We start from the raw sequence: 17,784 nt of genomic DNA on the forward strand, positions 1-17,784 counted from the left end.
ATTACTAACTCCAGTTGTGTCATGTCCTTAAATTCCTTTAATTAACTGAAATCTGTTGATCTGCCATTTAAAATTAACAGTTGACCTAACCTCAGTTGCTGTTTATGGGAATTCTAAACTTGCATCACCTTTTGGAATGTTTTTGTAACTTCACTGTGTGAACAGGTCAGTATGGAAATCTCATCTGATTTGTCACAGATGTCCAAAACCATCCGCCAGGTCAGTATTGAATCTGAGAGAGGCAGTTTTGTGCAGCTTTCTCTGCAGGCCATTGCATTATGAAGTGGAAATATGAGGTACCTATTGTATACTGCCCCCAGCCTTTATTGGCAATATGTTCCCCAAAATGTTGATAAATTTAATGAATCGTTCCCTGCAGAGATGTGTGGAATGTGTTAGCGAGGCCCTAGCATATTCCCTGCACATTGTCTTTAGCCTGAGTTGTGTGCATTAAAGTGCAATGATTCAGGGATTCCTGATGTCCAAGTCTATCTGCAGTGAAGTAGTCAGTTACTTGAGAGATGTGAGCACTGCTGGTCTGCAGCTTTGCAGGAGTCTATATTGTCACAGGTATGTACAGATAACGATTTTGTTAAATATTGGGGTCCCTTTAAAACTTTTTTTCTGGTATTTCCTGTGTAATTGAGGTTCTTACTTTCTGCTCCGAATACACACAACGTCTACTAAAACAGGAGTTGTTATTCCAGAATGGTTGACTGCCCATATTAGGTGACTGTAGTGCCAAACATTCAGAGTCTAATGATTTTACATAAAACCTTTATTACCAACAAATTGAGGGGTTCATGTCGTCTTCATTTTCATGACCATGGGACATCAAAAGCACTTTAAAGCCAGTGAATGAAGTGTATGAACACAGAAGGGACTAACTTGAATTTGAACTCTGAAGAAATGTTTTTTTGTTTGCTGGGTGTAAGAGGTTAAGTACAAGATGTCTAATGCAAGTACAAGATGACTTTACAAACCAGGTTTGTAAAATATATCTTCGCTCAAAAAGAATGTAGACCATTATTTTTTAAACCGCTTTTAATTAAAATCCCTTGAAAGTAACAGCCCATCCTTACACTAGGATACAAACACTACACTACAATACATACAATACATTACAATTTGTATTGCAATATCCTACAAACGCTACAATTAGCAAAATATTGAAAAACAGCAAAATTGCACAATAGTTGAGAACAATAACAAAATTGCATTTCTACAGCAGACATTATGAAAAGTTTATTTAACAGTAATTTGAAGTGAAGGAATACTACAAAGGAAGGTTTGCATTTGGACCCTGAGAACATGTGTTTTCCTTTTCTCTACTGTGAAGGACATGACTGTGGTCCTTGAAGAGCAAATGCTAATGGATTACTGTTAGTGAAGGTTGTCCTCAGGTCATTTTTTTTTTGGAAGAGAAGAAGGAGTTTTAACTTCTTGAAGTGGCCATTCTGTACCTTATCTGTGAGCACTCAATGCTGATATTGGAAAATCCCTCCGTTGCTGAGTGAAATATTTAGGAAAGCTAAGTCATTAGTCACTCAGGACAAGGAGAATGTAGGATGTTGAAGTTAAAAGTAGAAGGAAGAGATGCCAGTGAAAGGTACCACTGAAACAGTCTCACCAAGTGTATCCAAGATTATATTCTGAATCAATGTCACTTTATATATCACTCCCACCATTGCCTTAAATGGCAGCTTATCAGAACCATTTAATAAGCAACACCGTTTTAGCATATCATCTCATAAGTTTTACGGCAGGCTAGAGCCAGAAACTGGTCCTAATGTTCTTTTGAAGGAATCCCACATCTTAGAAGAGATCGTATACATGTCAGTAAAGGGATAAATGTTGCTTTAATCCAGTGCTGTCTAGTAGATTAACTGGCTATTCACGTGTGATAAAATCACTTGTAGTAATTATCATGGAAATACCTGGTGTGAGCAGACATACATGCACAAACCAGCCATTTCATGTGTGTATTTAGTCGAACATCTACAGTATCAGTCAGTATCCTGGCAAGTAAAGACACTCAGCATGATAAATAAAATCTGCAATCTCTGCTTTTTCTTTGGAAATAACAATTCTCCTGACTTGTTTTCAGAAATGGTTTGCAGATCTCTTTTACCCCAATCTTGAAGTAAAGCATTCACAATGAGATTGCATGCCCAATGACAGTGCCCTATACAATTTCGTTCAGATTTGTAAGTTACACTAGTCTGTCATAAGTTGCATGTGGCTAATGTATTGGACATATACTGGTTTAAAACATTTTAAATCTCACTCCCAATAAAAATGGGCAGTAGTACGTGCAGCCGAACCACACAATGTGTCCTGTGGTATATTAAAAAAAAAAGTCAGGTGTCTTGCAACATGCCTTCTCAGAAGATCTTGTGCCTTTTGACCTTGAGTGGAATGGTGTATAAGGACAATAGACATGGAACAGCAATACACAAACATTCCAGTTATATCTTTGCTATCAACCTTAATAATGAACAGCTGAATATCAATAAATAATTTACAGAACACAAAACAACGAGGTTTAACTCTTGACTCTTAAGTGAAAAAGAACTCTTCTTCATTGACCTCTTCAATTTCGTTATTTACTGCATCATTCCCTTTCCCTTTGTCTCTGATGGGCTCTGAGCGATACACCAGCTTTCGACCCAACTGTTGGAAAAATTTTTTAAAATTTATTTGAGTTTCAGTACTGCTCCAGCCTGTACATCATGTCTTTGGTAGCTGTGAAGATTTTATAAAGGTGCAGGTAAAGCTTGATTAGAATCAGTTAGATTTCCTATAGTGTGGAAACAGGCCCTTCGGCCCAACCAGTCCACACCGACCCTCCGAAGAGTAACACGCCCAGACCCATTTCCCTCTCATTAATGCACCTAACACTACGGGCAATTTAGCATAGCCAGTTTACCTGACCTGCACATCTTTGGACTGTGGGAGGAAACCCATGCAGACACGGGGAGAATGTGCAAACTCCACACACACACACACACACACATGCTGGAATCGAACCTGGGACCCTGGTGCTGTGAGGCAGCAGTGCTAACCACTGAGCCACCATGCCGCTTACAAAAATGTTTCCGGGGGTGAGAGACTTTCATTACTTGGTGGAATTAAAAGGGGAGGGGGGGGGGGGGGGGTGGAGAATCTGATTGAAACTTACAGAATAATGAATGGTCTGGAGAGAGCTGGAAAATGGGGTTGAAAAACCTATCAGCCATGATTGAATGGTAGAGCAGACTCAAAGAGCTGAATGCCTAAATTCTGCTATAATGGTCTCACGGACAGATTGGAGCAGCTGGGGATATTGCCCTTGGAGAAGAGGGTGGAGGGGAGTTTTGTTCGAAGCACTCAGAATCGCGAAGGACCTGAACAGAGCAGAGAGGGAGAGACCCCACTAGCAGAAGTGGGGGCAAGATACTCTTTTTTTTTTAAACACCGTGAATGGTTTCAATCTGGAGCACTGCCTCAGTGTGTGGAGGCAGGTTCAGTCATGGCTTTCAATGAAAATTAAATAAGAACCTGAAAAAATCTGCCAGGAGTTTGGGAAAAGGGCAGCCAGCCAGCACTGACCAGATTGACCAAATAGCCTCCTGCAAGTTGTAACCATGTTGTGATTCCGTGTGAAATTTTAGTTCAACAGACTAGATAAGCTGCAATTGTGTTCCATAGAGCAGAAATGGTTTTGGGAAGTTTTAACAGATTCACAGAATGGTGACACAGGAGAAGGGGGCCAATTCAGCCCAGACTGTCTGTGCCATTTCTCTGACAGTAACCCAGCTTGTACAGCTCACTTAACCTTTCGCTGCACTCCGTTACATCCTGTTGTTTTCTTTTCAAAGTCATGGAAGAGTACAGTCAGATAAGGAGAAACCGTCTCCTGTGGCAGCAGAATCAGTAACCAGAGAGCTTAGATTGCAGGGAATTGAAAAGAACTAGAGGCTCTGAGAATAAGAATTTTTTTTAAACGTAGCAAATTATAATCTGGGACACGCTGCCTGAAGAGGTAGTGGAAGCAGATAGAGCTGTAGAGGTGCACAATACAGAAACACACTCTTTGGTCCAACTTGTCCATGCCAATCAGATATCCTAAATAAATGTAGTCCCATTTGCCAGCACTTGGCCCATATCCCTATAAACCCTTCATATTTATTTACCCATCCAGATGCCATTAAGTGCTGCAATTGGACCAGCCTCCACCATTTCCTCTGGCAGCTCATTCCATATACACCACCCTCTGCGTGAAAAGGTTGCCCCTTGGGTCCCTTTTATATACTTTCACACTCACCCTAAACCTATGCCCTCTAGTTCTGGACTCCCCCACCCCAGGGAAAGGACTTTGCCTTTTTATCCTATCCATACCCCTCATAATTTTATAAACCTCTATAAGGTCACCCCTCAGCCTCCGATGGTCCAGGGAAAACAGCCCCAGCCTGTTCAGCCTCTCCCTATAGCACAAATCCTTGAACCCTAGCAATAACCTTGTAAATCTTTTCTGAATCCTTCCAAATTTCACAACATCTTTCAGATCGGAAGGGGACCAGAACTGCACGCAATATTCCAAAACTGGCCTAACAGCCGCAACATGACCTCCCAACTCCTATATTCAATAAAGGAAAGCATATCAAATACCTTCTTCACATCCTAACTACCTGCGACTCTACTTTCAAGGAGCTATGAACCTGCACTCCAAGGTCTCTGTTCAGCAATACTCCCTGGGACCTTACCATTAAGTGTATAAGTCCTGCTCTGATCTGCTTTTCCAAAATGTAGCATCTCACATTTATCTAAATTAAACTCTTATCTGCCATTCCTCAGCTCATTGGCTCGTCTGATCAAGATCTTGCTGTACTCTGAGGTAACCTTCTTCGCTGTCCACTAGACCTCCAATTTTGGTGTCAGCTGCAAACTTAACTAACTACACCTCCTGTGTTCACATCCAAATCATTTATATAAATGACGAAAAGTAGTGGACCCAGCACCGATCCTTGTGGCACTCCGGTCGGAAAAGCAACCTTCCACCACCACCCTCTGCCTTCTACCTTCAAGCCAGTTCTGTATCCAAATGGCTAATTATCCCTGTATTCCATGTGATCTAACCTTGCTAACCAGTCTCCCATGGGGAACCTTGTCAAACACCTTACTGAAGTACATATGGATCACGTCCACTACTCTGCCCTCATCAATCCTCTTTGTTACTTCTTCAAAAAACTCAATCAAGTTCGTGAGACATGATGTCCCACACACAAAACCATGTTGACGATCCCTTAGTCCTTGCCTTTCCAAATACAGTCCATACATCCTGTCCCTCAGGATTCCCTCCAACAACTTGCCCACCACTGATGTCAGGCTCACTGGTCTATCGTTCCCTGGCTTTTCCTTACCACCCTTCTTAAATAGTGGCACCACGTTAACCAACCTCCAGTCTTCCGGCACCTCACCTGTGACTATTGATGATCCAAATATCTCAGCAAGAGGCCCAGCAATCGCTTCCCTAGTTTCCCACAGAGTTCTAGGGTACACCTGATCGGGTCCTGGGGATTTACCCACTTTTATGCATTTCAAAACTTCCAGCTCCTCCTCCTCTGTAATATGGACATTTTTCAGTATGTCACCATCTATTTCCCCACATTTTATATCTTCCATGTCGTTCTCCACATTAAATACTGATGCAAAACACTCGTTTAGTAAGTCGTCCATCTCCTGCAGCTTCACACATAGGCTGCCTTGCTGATCTTTGAGGGGTCCTATTCTCTCCCTAGTTACCTTTTTGTCCTTAATGTATATATAAAATATATAATGTGTGTATATATATATATATATATATAAAAAAAGGATGGCAGTTTCCTTCCCTCAAGGACATTAGTTTGGAGATGAAAGCACTTCACATGATGCAGAATGATTTACATCTGAGAAGTATCTACCCGTTTCTGTGTATCTCTTAGTGCTGCTTCCCGTCGATTTTTATTCCTTGCTTCCATTGAACTTTTTATACGAGACATCATTTCTTCTTGCAGCCTAAGATAAAGAACAGAACATGCCTTTTATCACACTCCAGCTGGTAGTGAAAGCTGAACTAGTTATCAAGAATGCTGTGGATAAAAATAAATACATCTCGTGAATGAACACAGAACACGATTTCAAACACTAGAAACTATCAATGAACTGTCAAGTCAGTTGTTCAATTTTCTCAGTTCCTGCTCTAGAAACAGTGGCAGTGTGTTTTTTTTATAATATTCATTAATGGGATGAGGGCATCAGTGATTAGGCAGCATTTATTGCCTATCATGAATTGCTCAGAGGATGTTTAAGAGTCAACTACATTGCTGTAGGTCTGGAGTCACATATGGTCCAGACCAGGTAAAGATGGCAGATTCCTCCCCTCAAGGATATTAGTGAAAGAGATAGGTTTTTACGACAATTAACAATGGATTCATGGTCATCATTATACACTTAATTCCAGATTTTCATTGAACTGAAATTCGACCGTCAGCCGTGGCAGGATTCAAACCCAGGTGCCCAGAGGATTACCTGGGTCTTTGGATTGACAGTCCAGTGACAATACCACTGGGTCATCACTGTCCTCCGTGTGCTGTTCAGTTTGGAAGCTGCCGTGGCTTTGCTGCGCTCAGTCTCACCTCCGAACACAGGAGTTTAAGTCTCACAGCCCTAATGTGAGAAAATAACCCATTCTGAACTCCAGGGCTGTACAGAGGCTTGTCCCATTTCTGGTGGAAGCTTTACTGCAACAGGAACCATACTTGAAAGATTATATTTGTTGTCAAGCATTGTGAGATTTCCTGAGGATATGAAAAGCACTACAGAAATGCAATTCTTTGATTTGTTAGAGGAATTGTCCAGCTTTTAATGTCAGTGGGAAACGTACTTTTACACCCAGCTGCTGGTCAAATATATTTTCGATCACCTGGAGTGCAGTCTCACAATGAGGGCATCTCTACAGCTCCAAGGGTGAGCCACTAGCAACATTGTCAAGTTATTTCATTCAGAAAGTAAATATTGTAGCCTTTCAAATTAGACAACAATTCAGTTCAACTGTGTCCCATACAGTAAGTGACACTTGTTAAGAAACATGCAGCCCAAAGATGTCAAACAGATTCGCACCCCAATGGTGGAAATGCCTTAGACAGGGACCTTTCCCCATTGAGACTCAACAGTGGATGCTCAAAGCTTTACTACAGCCCTCAACATGCATTCCTGGTCCTTGGAATATGCCAAACTGGGACAGGCCATCCGTAGCTCTTTGCGCTGGAAGGCTGACAAGTGTTGGGCAGACCATCTTTCACCGTGTCCACAGCCCTCCAGTAGCTATTGATGTTTGTCTAGGTGGACATCCATGGGAGCAACCCATAAAGCACACTGTTCAGGATGAACATCTAGTGGGTAATTTGTCAGAGGGGATCCTAAGGGACAGGGTTTACATGTATTTGGAAAGGCAGTCAACATGGCTTTGTGCATGGGAAATCATGTTTCATTAACTTGATTGGGTTTTTTGAAGGAGAAAGTGAGGACTGCAGATGCTGGAGATCAGAGTCAAGAGTGTGGTGCTGGGAAAGCAGCATCCGAGGAGCAGGAGAATCGACGTTTCGGGCATAAGCCCTTCATCAGGAATGAGGCTTGTGGGTCAGGGCTGAGAGATAACTGTTCAACCTCCTCGTGAGAGCATGAGGTGGTGCTGATACAGCATTAATGTAGCAGAGGAACAGGTGGGGAGTGGTGCCGGTGTAACTACTGTTTTACGTATCCGACAAACAGGCAGGCATAGCTGGGTGCCATGTTGGTGCCCATGGCTACCCCTTTGGTTTGGAGGAAGTGGAAGGATTAGAAGGAGAGTTGTTGAGGGTGAGGACCAGTTCAGCCAGTCAGAGGAGGGTGTCAGTGGAAGGGTACTGGTTGGGACGGTGTGAGAGGAAGAAAGAGAGGGCTTGGAGGCCTTCGTCATGGCGGATGGATATGTACAGGGACCGGATATCCATGGTGAAGATGAAGCGTTGGGGGCTGGGGAAACAAAAACCTTGGAGGATGTGAAGGGCATGGGTGGTGTCACGAACATAGGTGGAGAGTTCCTGGACTAAGGGGGACAGGGCGGTGTTGAGTTAGGAAGAGATGTGTTCAGTGGGACATGCGCAGGCTGAGACAATAGGTCGAGTGGGAGCAGTCAGGTTTGTGAATCTTCGGTAGGATGCAGAATCGGGCAGTGCGGGGTTCATGGACAGAGGCTGGAGGCTGTGGGTGGGAGATCCCCAGAGGTGATGAGGTTGTGGATTATCTGGGAGATGATGGTTTGTTGAAGAAGTGACAAAGATGATTGATGAAGCAGAACAGTTGATGTTGATTATTTGAACTTCAGTAAAGCTTTCAACAAGGTTCTGCAAATTAGATCACATGGAATCCAGGGGGAGCTAGCCATTTGGATATAAATTTGACTTGAAGGCAGGAGACAAAAGGTGATGGTAGAGTGTTGTTTTTGGAATTGGAAGCCTGTGACGAGCGATGTACTGCAAGGACAGGTATTGGATCAACTGATTTTTGTTATTTACATAAATGATTTGGATGAATATAGGAGGAATGGTTAGTAAGTTTGCCAATCACACCAAAACTGGAGGTGTTGTGGACAGTTAAGAAGGTTATCTCAAAGTACAATGGGCCCTTGACCAGATGGGTCAATGAGTGGTAGATGAAGTTTAATTTAGATAAATGTGAAGTGCTGCATTTTGGTAAACCAGGGCAGACCTATACATTTAATCGTAGGGATCTGGTGAGTGGTTGCCAATTAAAGAGACCTTAGGGTGATGCTTCATAGTTCTTTGAAGGTGGAGTCACATGTAGACAGGGTAGTGAAGACGACGACTTGCCTTTATTGGTCAGTGCATTGAATATTGGAGTTGGGATGTCATGTTGCAGCTGTACAGGACATTGGTTAGGACAATTTAAGAATGTCACATCCAATTCTGGTCTCCCTGGTACAGCAAAGATATTATCAAACTTGAAAGAGTGAAGATAAGATTTACAAGGATGTTGCCAGAGTTGGAGGATTTGGGCTACAGGGAGAGTTAAATAGGCTGGAGCTGTTTTCCCTGGAGCATTGGAGGCTGAGGGGTCACCTTATGAAATCATGAGGGGCATGGACAGGGTGAATAGCCAAGGTGGTTTATCCAGGATAGTGGAGTCCAAAACTAGAGGGTATAGGTTTAAGGTGTAAAGGGAAAGATTTAAAAGGGACCTAAGGGACACCTTCTTCACGCAGAAGGTGGTGCATGCATGGAATGAGCTGCCAGAGGAAATGATGGAGATTGTTACAAATAAAGCATTTAAAAGATGTCTGGATGGGTACATTGAATAGAAAAGGTTTGGAAGGATATGGGCCAAATACTGGTAAATGGGACGAGATTTATTTAGGGTATCTGGTCTGTTTCGTGCTGTACATCTCTATGACACTGTGATGTCGACAAAACAAAAAACACCGCCTCTCACTCCAGATGTTCACTGCAATGAAACACTCTTGAAAGAATGGACAATGGTCTCATCCCCATCACAGACACTTTCAGAGAAGCAGAATGACTGAGACTTGACTGTGTGTGAAGGATCAGATAGGGAGGGTCTTGCTCAGTACCAGTCAAGCTACATCTTGGTGCTTGTTTGAAGGTTCTGACGATGAGACATGTGCCAAATGAATGTCTGCTTGGGAACCATCCTCCAGGATCCATCTGTCCTGCAGGACTATACAAGAACATTGAACCGCATGGTGGTTTCTCTGCCCAGGCCTTTTGACAAGGGCCGGGTGGTCGAGTCCGACAGAACTGAACGGACTGTGCGATGGCACCAAAGCCAGATCTATGCTGTGTGACACCAGGGACAGGTAGGTACCCTTAACAAATTGTGACACTTGGTGTTTGCAGCATGGTCAAACAACACACAAAACCCCCCTTCATAAAGCAATGCAGGGCTTCCAGCAAAACCAGACCTTACCCAACACAGGACTGTCCATGGCACAAACCTCTGATCTCTCTGTGGAATGGGTGGAATCCTTTGTGACAGAGAAGTTGAACACCTTTCAAAGCTTGGTGGCACTTACTCCTGGTAATCTAACTCAAACAAACATCAGCTTGACAATGTCCTCACCTATCTGCATCCTCTTTCTGTTTTCTCTTCAGGATGCTGCTGACTGTCGTCGCTGATGCAGCTGCATCAATGCAATCCAACAACCTGTGGATCTCACCTTCAACATTCTTCAGTTTCTGCAAAGTATCCTCTGGTACCTGGCTGTCCTTAAAGCACATCTGATGCAGCTTCGCAAGGCCCTGGTCCAACTGTTGAAATACCTTTTTCTAAAACAGAAATGGTGTGCAACAATGCAGTTTTGAGATCCTGCAACCAATTTTATTCTAATGTGGCAGCAACTTATCTTTAAATCTAATTTATTTGAATCATAGAATCCCTACAGTGCAGAAAGAGGCCATTCAGCCTCTCGAATTTGCACTGTTCCTCTGAAGAGCAACCCACCCAGACCTAGCCCTCTACCTTATTCCCTGTATTTACCATAACTAATCCACGTACATATCCTTGGACACTGTGGGACAATTTAGCATGGCCAATCCACCTAACCTGTATATCTTTGGACTGTGGAAGGAAACCGGAACACCTAGAAGAAACCCATGCAGACACATGGTGAATGTGCAAACTCCACACAGTCACCCAAAGCTGAAACTGAACCCTGCTAACCACTCAACCACGGTGCTACTATTTAATGGTGGACCGATTTGAGGGGAGGAGATTCCAGAGTTAGGGCGCAATCTGCTAGGGGAAGGCCACTTGTGGTAAAGTACTTAAAATTGGGAAAATGCAAATCAGCAGAATTGCAGGAATGCACATACCAGAACATTTTGGCAACAAATCTAATTGTTTTGGAGTGCATGCATGATTTATTTAAGTGTGCATCTCCTTTATATTGATTTGAATTATTCTTGTCACATGTACCTAGGTACAGTGAAAAGTTTTAGTCTGAGTGCAGTACAGGCAGATCATACCATACAAAGTGCATTAGGGCATTAAAACAGAGCAAAGAAAACAATTTTATGGCTGCAGATAAGGTGCACAAAGAGCGAGATTAACATTAAAGGTAAAATTGAGAGGTTCATTCAGAAGTCTAATAACAGTGGGGAAGAAGCTGTTCTTGAATCTGTTGATATGTATGTTTGGGCTTTTGCACCCACAGCCTGATAGAAGAGGTTGGAAGAGATTATACATGGGCTGGGAGGGGTCTTTGGTTATGTTTTCTGCCCTCCTGCGGCAGTGAAAAGTGTAGATGGAGTCAGTGGATAAAAGGTTGGCTTGCATGATGGAGTAGGCTGTGTTTACAACTCAGTAGTTTCGTACAGTCCTGGGCAGAGTAGTTGCCATACCGGAAGCATCCGGATAGAATGCTTTCTATGTTGCATCTTTAAAAATGTGTGTGTTTATAGATATGCCGAATTTCCTTCGCCTTCTGAGGAAGGAGAAGCATTGTTGTCCTTTCCTGACCATCACAGCAACATAGGTGGACCAGAATAGATCATTGGTTATCATCAGACCTGGAACATATGCTCTCAATTCTCTTCCACCTCAGCACCTTTGATGTAGATCGGGGCGTGCTCTCCATGTTGCTTCCTGAAGTCTTTAGTTTTGCTGACTTTGAGGAAGAGATTGTTATCTTTACACCATGCCACCAAGCATTCTTTTTCCTATATTGTCTCATCATTGTTTGAAATCCATCCTACAACGGTGTGTGGCTGCACATGTACAATAACATGAAAAGTTCGGTTTGTGAAATTTCTAGGTTGCTGCACTGTTGCCTGCTGACAAGTAACATTGCCATAACCTGCAAGGCTATACTGGGGTGTGACTCATTTCTGAAAATGTGTTGCTGGAAAAGCACAGCAGGTCAGGCAGCATCCAAGGAACAGGAGAATCGACGTTTCGGGCATAAGCCCTTCTTCAGGAATCATGCCCGAAACGTCTATTCTCCTGTTCCTTGGATGCTGCCTGACCTGCTGCGCTTTTCCAGCAACACATTTTCAGCTCTGATCTCCAGCATCTGCAGTCCTCACTGTCCCTGTGACTCATTTCTGCACTGGTGAGGAAACACTGGCCCGTAGCCGCTTTCTGTTCCCTTTCAAGCCACACACCCTACTGACCTGGATCTATATCACTGTTTCTTCACTGTCACCTTCTCCAGGGCCATTAGGGCTGGCAATAAAGCTGGACCAGCCAGTGTCGTCAATATTCCATGAAAGGATAACAAAGAATTGTCTTGGGTCCCCAGCCACTAACTCTAACTCTCCCCAGCAACCGTTGGGGGTTGAACTAACTCTTTGCAACCCTGGTGATGCATTTGATCTGAAGAGGAGCTATCAACCTCACATCTGCAACATCACAAGATCACTACGTTCACTTCCACTGATGCTCTGTCTTCTTTAGTTTATCTGCTGATGACATCCTCACCCTCAGCTGTTTATCTCCAGACTGGACCATTCCAGTGTACTCCCATCTGACTTAAACTCAAGACAGTGGTGTTCACTTGCTCTGCAACTCAGAGTCCCAAGTTAATGCTCTGGAAAATGGGATGAAATTGCACTGCAGCAGCTGATGCTTGCGGGCATCTGCTATCCATGTTCTTCCAGATTTGCAAGTCTGGAAGATGTTGTTGAAGAAGCCTTAGTGAGTTACTTGCAGTGCATCTTGTAGATGATCCATACTGCTGCAACTGTGCATTCGTAGTGAAGAGAGTAAACATTGAAGGTAGTGGCAGAGGTGCCAATCAAGCAGGCTGCTTTGTCTGGATGGTGTCAAGCTTCCTGAGTGTTGTTGGAGCTGGCAAGTGGGGAGTATTACAGCACATTCCTCACAAATGCTTTATAGGTAGATGATGGATAGGCTTTGGGGAGTCAAGATGAGAGTTACTCTGCAGGATTCCTCGCCTCTAACCTGCTCTGGTAGTCACTGTATTTATTTGGCTAATCCAGTTCAGTTTCTGGTCAATGGTAACTCTCAAGATGCTGACAGTGGGAAATCCAGTGATGGTAATACTTTTGAACGTTAAAGGACAATGGTTAGATTCTCTCTTGTTGGAGATGGTCATTCACTGGCACTTGTGTGGTCTGAATGTGAATAGAGAAGCAGTGGCAGATATTTAAGGGGATATTTCAGAATGATCAGAATAATTATGCTTCTGCACTGAAGAAAAATCTTACAAAGAGATTCCCCCCTCCCCATGGTTAACCAGAGTAAGTATCAAATGTGAAGAAAATGCACATAACTACGCAAAGGTGAGAGGCAGGTTGGATGATTGGTCAGAATATAAAGAACAACAGAGGATGATTGAAAGGTTAATCTGAAAGGAAGAAATTAGATAATGAGAGGAAGCAAACTAGGAATGTAAAAATGGATAGCGAGAGTTTATACAGGTAATTTAACAAGACAAGCAAAACTAAAGTGAGCATTGGTCTTTAGTGAGTGAGATTGGGGATTTAACAGTGGATAATAAGGAAATGACGGATGAAGTGAACAAGCATTTTGCTGTGTCTTCACTATAGAGAATGCAACAACATTCCAGGACCAACATTCCAACAACACCAAATCAGGTGGTAGACGGAGAGGAACTTGTGAAATTACAATAATGACAAAGTTGTTAGTAACCAAACAATTGGACCTCTGAGCTCACAGGTGTATAGGTCCAGCTGGACTTCATCTTAGGGTGGGTAATGGGATAGCAGATGCACTGGTGTTAACTTTCCAAATTCACTAGATTCAGGAGAGTTTCCTTTGGGCTGAAAAGTATCATCTGCAGGAAGGGAGACTTTTGACAAGGTGTTACATAAAAAAAATTATTGTGCAAAGCAGAAGCACATGCTGTAGAGGTAACATATCAGTAACAATGGAAGATTGGCTGACTGGCAGAAAACAAAGAATATGTCAAAGAATGGGTCATTTTCTGATTGGCAGCATGTGTTGCATGTGCTGCACCAAAATATTTTACAATTTATATCCGCAACTTTTGTGAGGGGACAAAGTTAAAAATCTCACACACCAGGTTATAGACCAACAGGCTTATTTGAAAGTACAAGCTTTTGGAGTGCTGCTCCTTTGTCAGGTAAAGAGAGCAAAGGCTCAGTGGCTAAATTTTCAGACAACACTAAGATAGGTAGGAAAGGACACAAGAAGTTGCAGATAAACACATGTTGTATCAGGGAATGCTGAGCAAATGTCTGGTAGATGGAATATACAGTGGGAAAATCAGATGTTCACTTTACAAAGAAGACTGAAACTGAAGAATATTATTTAAATGTAGAAAGACTGCAGAATTATAAGGTGCAGAAGGATCTAAGTGTTCCAGTGAATAAGTCACAAGAAATTATAGAGTCATAGGAGTTATAGATATATACAGCATGGAAATAGATCCTTCAGTCCGACTCGTCCATGCCAATCAGATATCCTAAATAAATAGAGTCCCATTTGCCAGCATTTGACCAATATCCCTCTAAACCCTTCCTATTCATATACCCATCCAGATGCCTTTTAAATGCTGTAATTGTACCAGCCATCACCACTTCCTCTGGCAGCTCATTCCATACACCATGATCTTCTGCTTTAAAAAGTTGCTCCTGAGATCCCTTTTATAGCTTTCCCCTCTCACCTTAAACCTATACCCTCTAGTTTTGGATTTTATCATCCTTGGGAAAAGACCTTGTCTATTTATCCTGTCCATGCCCCTCATGATTTTATAAACCTTTATAAAGTCACTCCTCAGCCTCAGACACTCCAGGGAAAGTAACTCCAGTCTATTCAGCCTCTCCCTCTTGCTCAAACCCTCCAACCCTGGCAACATCATTGTTAATCTTTTCTGAACCCTTTCGAGTTTCATAACTTCCTTCCTTTAGTAAGAAGACCAGGATTGCACATAGCATTCCAACAGTGGCCTAACCCAATATCTTGAACAGCCACAATATGACCTCCCAACTCTCATACTCAATGCAATGACCAATAAAGGAAACATACCAAACGCCTTCTTCACTATCCTATCTACCTGTGACTCCACTTTCAAGGAACTATGAACCTGCACTTTGTTCAGCAACACTCCCCAGGATCCTACCATTAAGTGTTTAAGTCCTGCCCTGATTTTTCTTTCTAAAATGCAGCACCTCGCATTTAATCTAAATAAACTCAATCTGCCACTCCTTAGCCCATTGGCTCACCTGGCGGTACGATGGCACAGTGGTTAGCACTGCTGCCTCACAGCACCAGAGACCCGGGTTCAATTCCCGCCTCAGGCAACTGTCTGTGTGGAGTTTGCACATTCTCTCCGTGTCTGTGTGGGTTTGCTCCGGTTTCCTCCCATAGTCCAAAGATGTGCAGGTTAGGTGAATTGGCCACGCTAAATTACCTGCAGTGTTAGGTGAAGGGGTAAATGTAGGGGAATGGGTCTGGGTGGGTTGCTCTTCGTAGGGTTGGTGTGGACTTGTTGGGCCGAAGGGCCTGTTTCCACACTGTAAGTAATCTAATCTAATCTAAACCTGATCAAGATCCCATTGTACTGAGGTAACCACCTTCACTGTCCACTAAACCTCCAATTTCCGTGTCATCTGCAAACATACTAACTATACCTCCTATGTTCACATCCAATTTATTTACATAAATGACAATAGTCAGTGGACCCAGCACCAATCCTTGTGGCACATCACTGGTCACAGGGCTCCAGTCTGAAAGGCAACCCTCCACAACGACCCTCTGTCTTCTACCTTTGAGCCAGTTCTGCATCCAAATAGCTAGTTCTCCCTGTATTCTGTGTGATCTAACTTTGCTAACCAATCTACCATAAGAAACCTTACTGAAGTCCATATAGATCCCATCCACTGCTCTGCCCTCATCAATCCTCTTTGTTCCGTCTTCAAAACACTCAATCAAGTTAGTGAGGTACGATTTCCCACCCACAAAGCCATGTTCACTATCCCTATCAGTGCTTTCCAAATACATATAAATTCTTTTCCTCAGGATTCCCTCCAACAACTTCCCCACCACAAAAATCAGGCTCATCAGTCTCGAGTTCCTAACCGGTCTGGTTTTTCCTTACCACCTTTCTTAAATTGTGGTACCACGGTAGCCAACCTCCAGTCTTCTGTTAGTATGCAAATAAAGGCTAGCCTTTATTAAGAGAGAAATTGAATATGAAAGTGAGGATGCTACGCTTCAGGACTTTGGTAAATTGATATCTCAAATATTGTGTGCAGTTTTAGTCTTTTTTAAAAAATATGCTTTTATTGAAAAATAGTTTTTTAAAAATATTACAACAAATACAAAACAAAACAGTTCTGAACAATACGAAAGAAACAAAATAAAATGTAAAAAACCCAAACCGCCCTCCTGTACAAATGATTAAATGTATAAAAAACCCCCAACTAACTACTTAACTAAATAAATAATAACTAACAACAAACTAATAAATAATAATCATACAGCTCAGCAAAACAAAACACTAACTCTCTAATATCAAGAGTATTAATTTTCACATATTCATACGTTCACAGTTCCCCTTCTCTGGATATTGGACTCGCAACACCCAATTGTTACGGCTACATAAAGGTCTTTATTAGTGTGGCAGACAAATCTGTGTCCAGGTATTCCAAAAGGGGGCGCCATATCTTAAAGCAATTCTCAGTTTTGTGGTGTACCATACTTGTAAGAAACTCCAAGGGGATATGCTCCATAACAATCTTATGCCAACCCAAAAGGCCCAGGGGATTTTAGGACACCCAACCTAACAAGATATTCTTTCTTACACAGAAAGTGAGGATGTTGAAAAGTTTTTTCTTATGCACATCTACAGGGAATACACTGGGCAGGCCAAGAAGAGGAGAGATTGGGTCCTTCTCCACCCTTACACCCAAAATCCCCACCATCGCACCTGCCACAGTGCTCCAGTATGTTTGAAGCCTACCACAGGACCAGAGGCAGAGACACTTGGGACATGTTGAAGATACTCCTGGTTTAAACTTTGACAAACGATCCGGAGCAAATGGACCCAGTGGAGAATCTTGAACTGAAAAGCATGGGTCCTATTTCAAACTGATATCTTTCTTGCATTTTCCCAAATATCTTCCCATGTCTCTGAGGAGACCTCAATGCCTAGCTCTCTCTTCCACGCTTGCAAAGCTGATCAAACTCATCTGAGGGGCCGCCCCCACCGGTCAATGATATAAAGTGCTGACAGAACGTGTACTCTTAACACTGAGCACCCTCCTCTCTATGTCGGATTTGTAGGGATCAATCAAGAGTGTAGTCTTTTTTTGAATAAAATCATTAACTTGAAAGAGATCCCTGCTAGATAAATCATACTTCTGCGCTAACTGATCAAAAGACATAATTGTGTCTTCCTCAAATAAATCACCCATGCAAGACACGGCCCTAGCTGCCCAATGTTTGTGTCCTGAAACCATCACCCCCCGGTTGAAAACCAGGCATACCCACTATGGGTGTAAGAAAAGATGTTTTGCCAATATTGGCTTCCCTCTGCCAAATTGCCCTCTATGCTTTAACAGTATTGATAACTATTGGGTGATGGCAATATTCCTTAACTGTCCTCATTTTGTCCAAAGACAGCAAGCTAGTAAGGGGACACTTTGCCTGAGAGGTTTCAATATCTAACCATATTGAAAAAGGGTCCCCACAAGCCCAATCACTCACGTAAAATAAACAAGCTTAGTTGATAGTTTTTAA

The 17,784-nt window shown here is 42.7% G+C and overlaps 1 protein-coding gene across 1 annotated transcript in view; it reads right to left on the reverse strand.

Annotated features, from left to right (window-relative positions):
• Positions 1-2,368: 2,368 nt before the first annotated feature.
• LOC122561440 (coiled-coil domain-containing protein 38-like) overlaps positions 2,369-17,784 on the reverse strand; it is a 72,171-nt gene continuing 56,755 nt past the window's right edge. The window contains exons 8-10 of the mRNA XM_087999723.1: positions 10,159-10,364; positions 5,943-6,036; positions 2,369-2,673 (exon numbers count right to left, since the gene is read on the reverse strand). Coding sequence (XP_087855849.1) covers positions 2,560-2,673; positions 5,943-6,036; positions 10,159-10,364 — 414 coding nt within the window. The 3' untranslated portion in view covers positions 2,369-2,559. The remainder of the gene's footprint in view (positions 2,674-5,942; positions 6,037-10,158; positions 10,365-17,784) is intronic.

Source organism: Chiloscyllium plagiosum, unplaced genomic scaffold (genome assembly GCF_037043375.1).
Source record: "Chiloscyllium plagiosum isolate Xiang-an unplaced genomic scaffold, Cpla_swu_hap1 HiC_scaffold_23, whole genome shotgun sequence".
NCBI lineage: Eukaryota > Metazoa > Chordata > Chondrichthyes > Orectolobiformes > Hemiscylliidae > Chiloscyllium > Chiloscyllium plagiosum.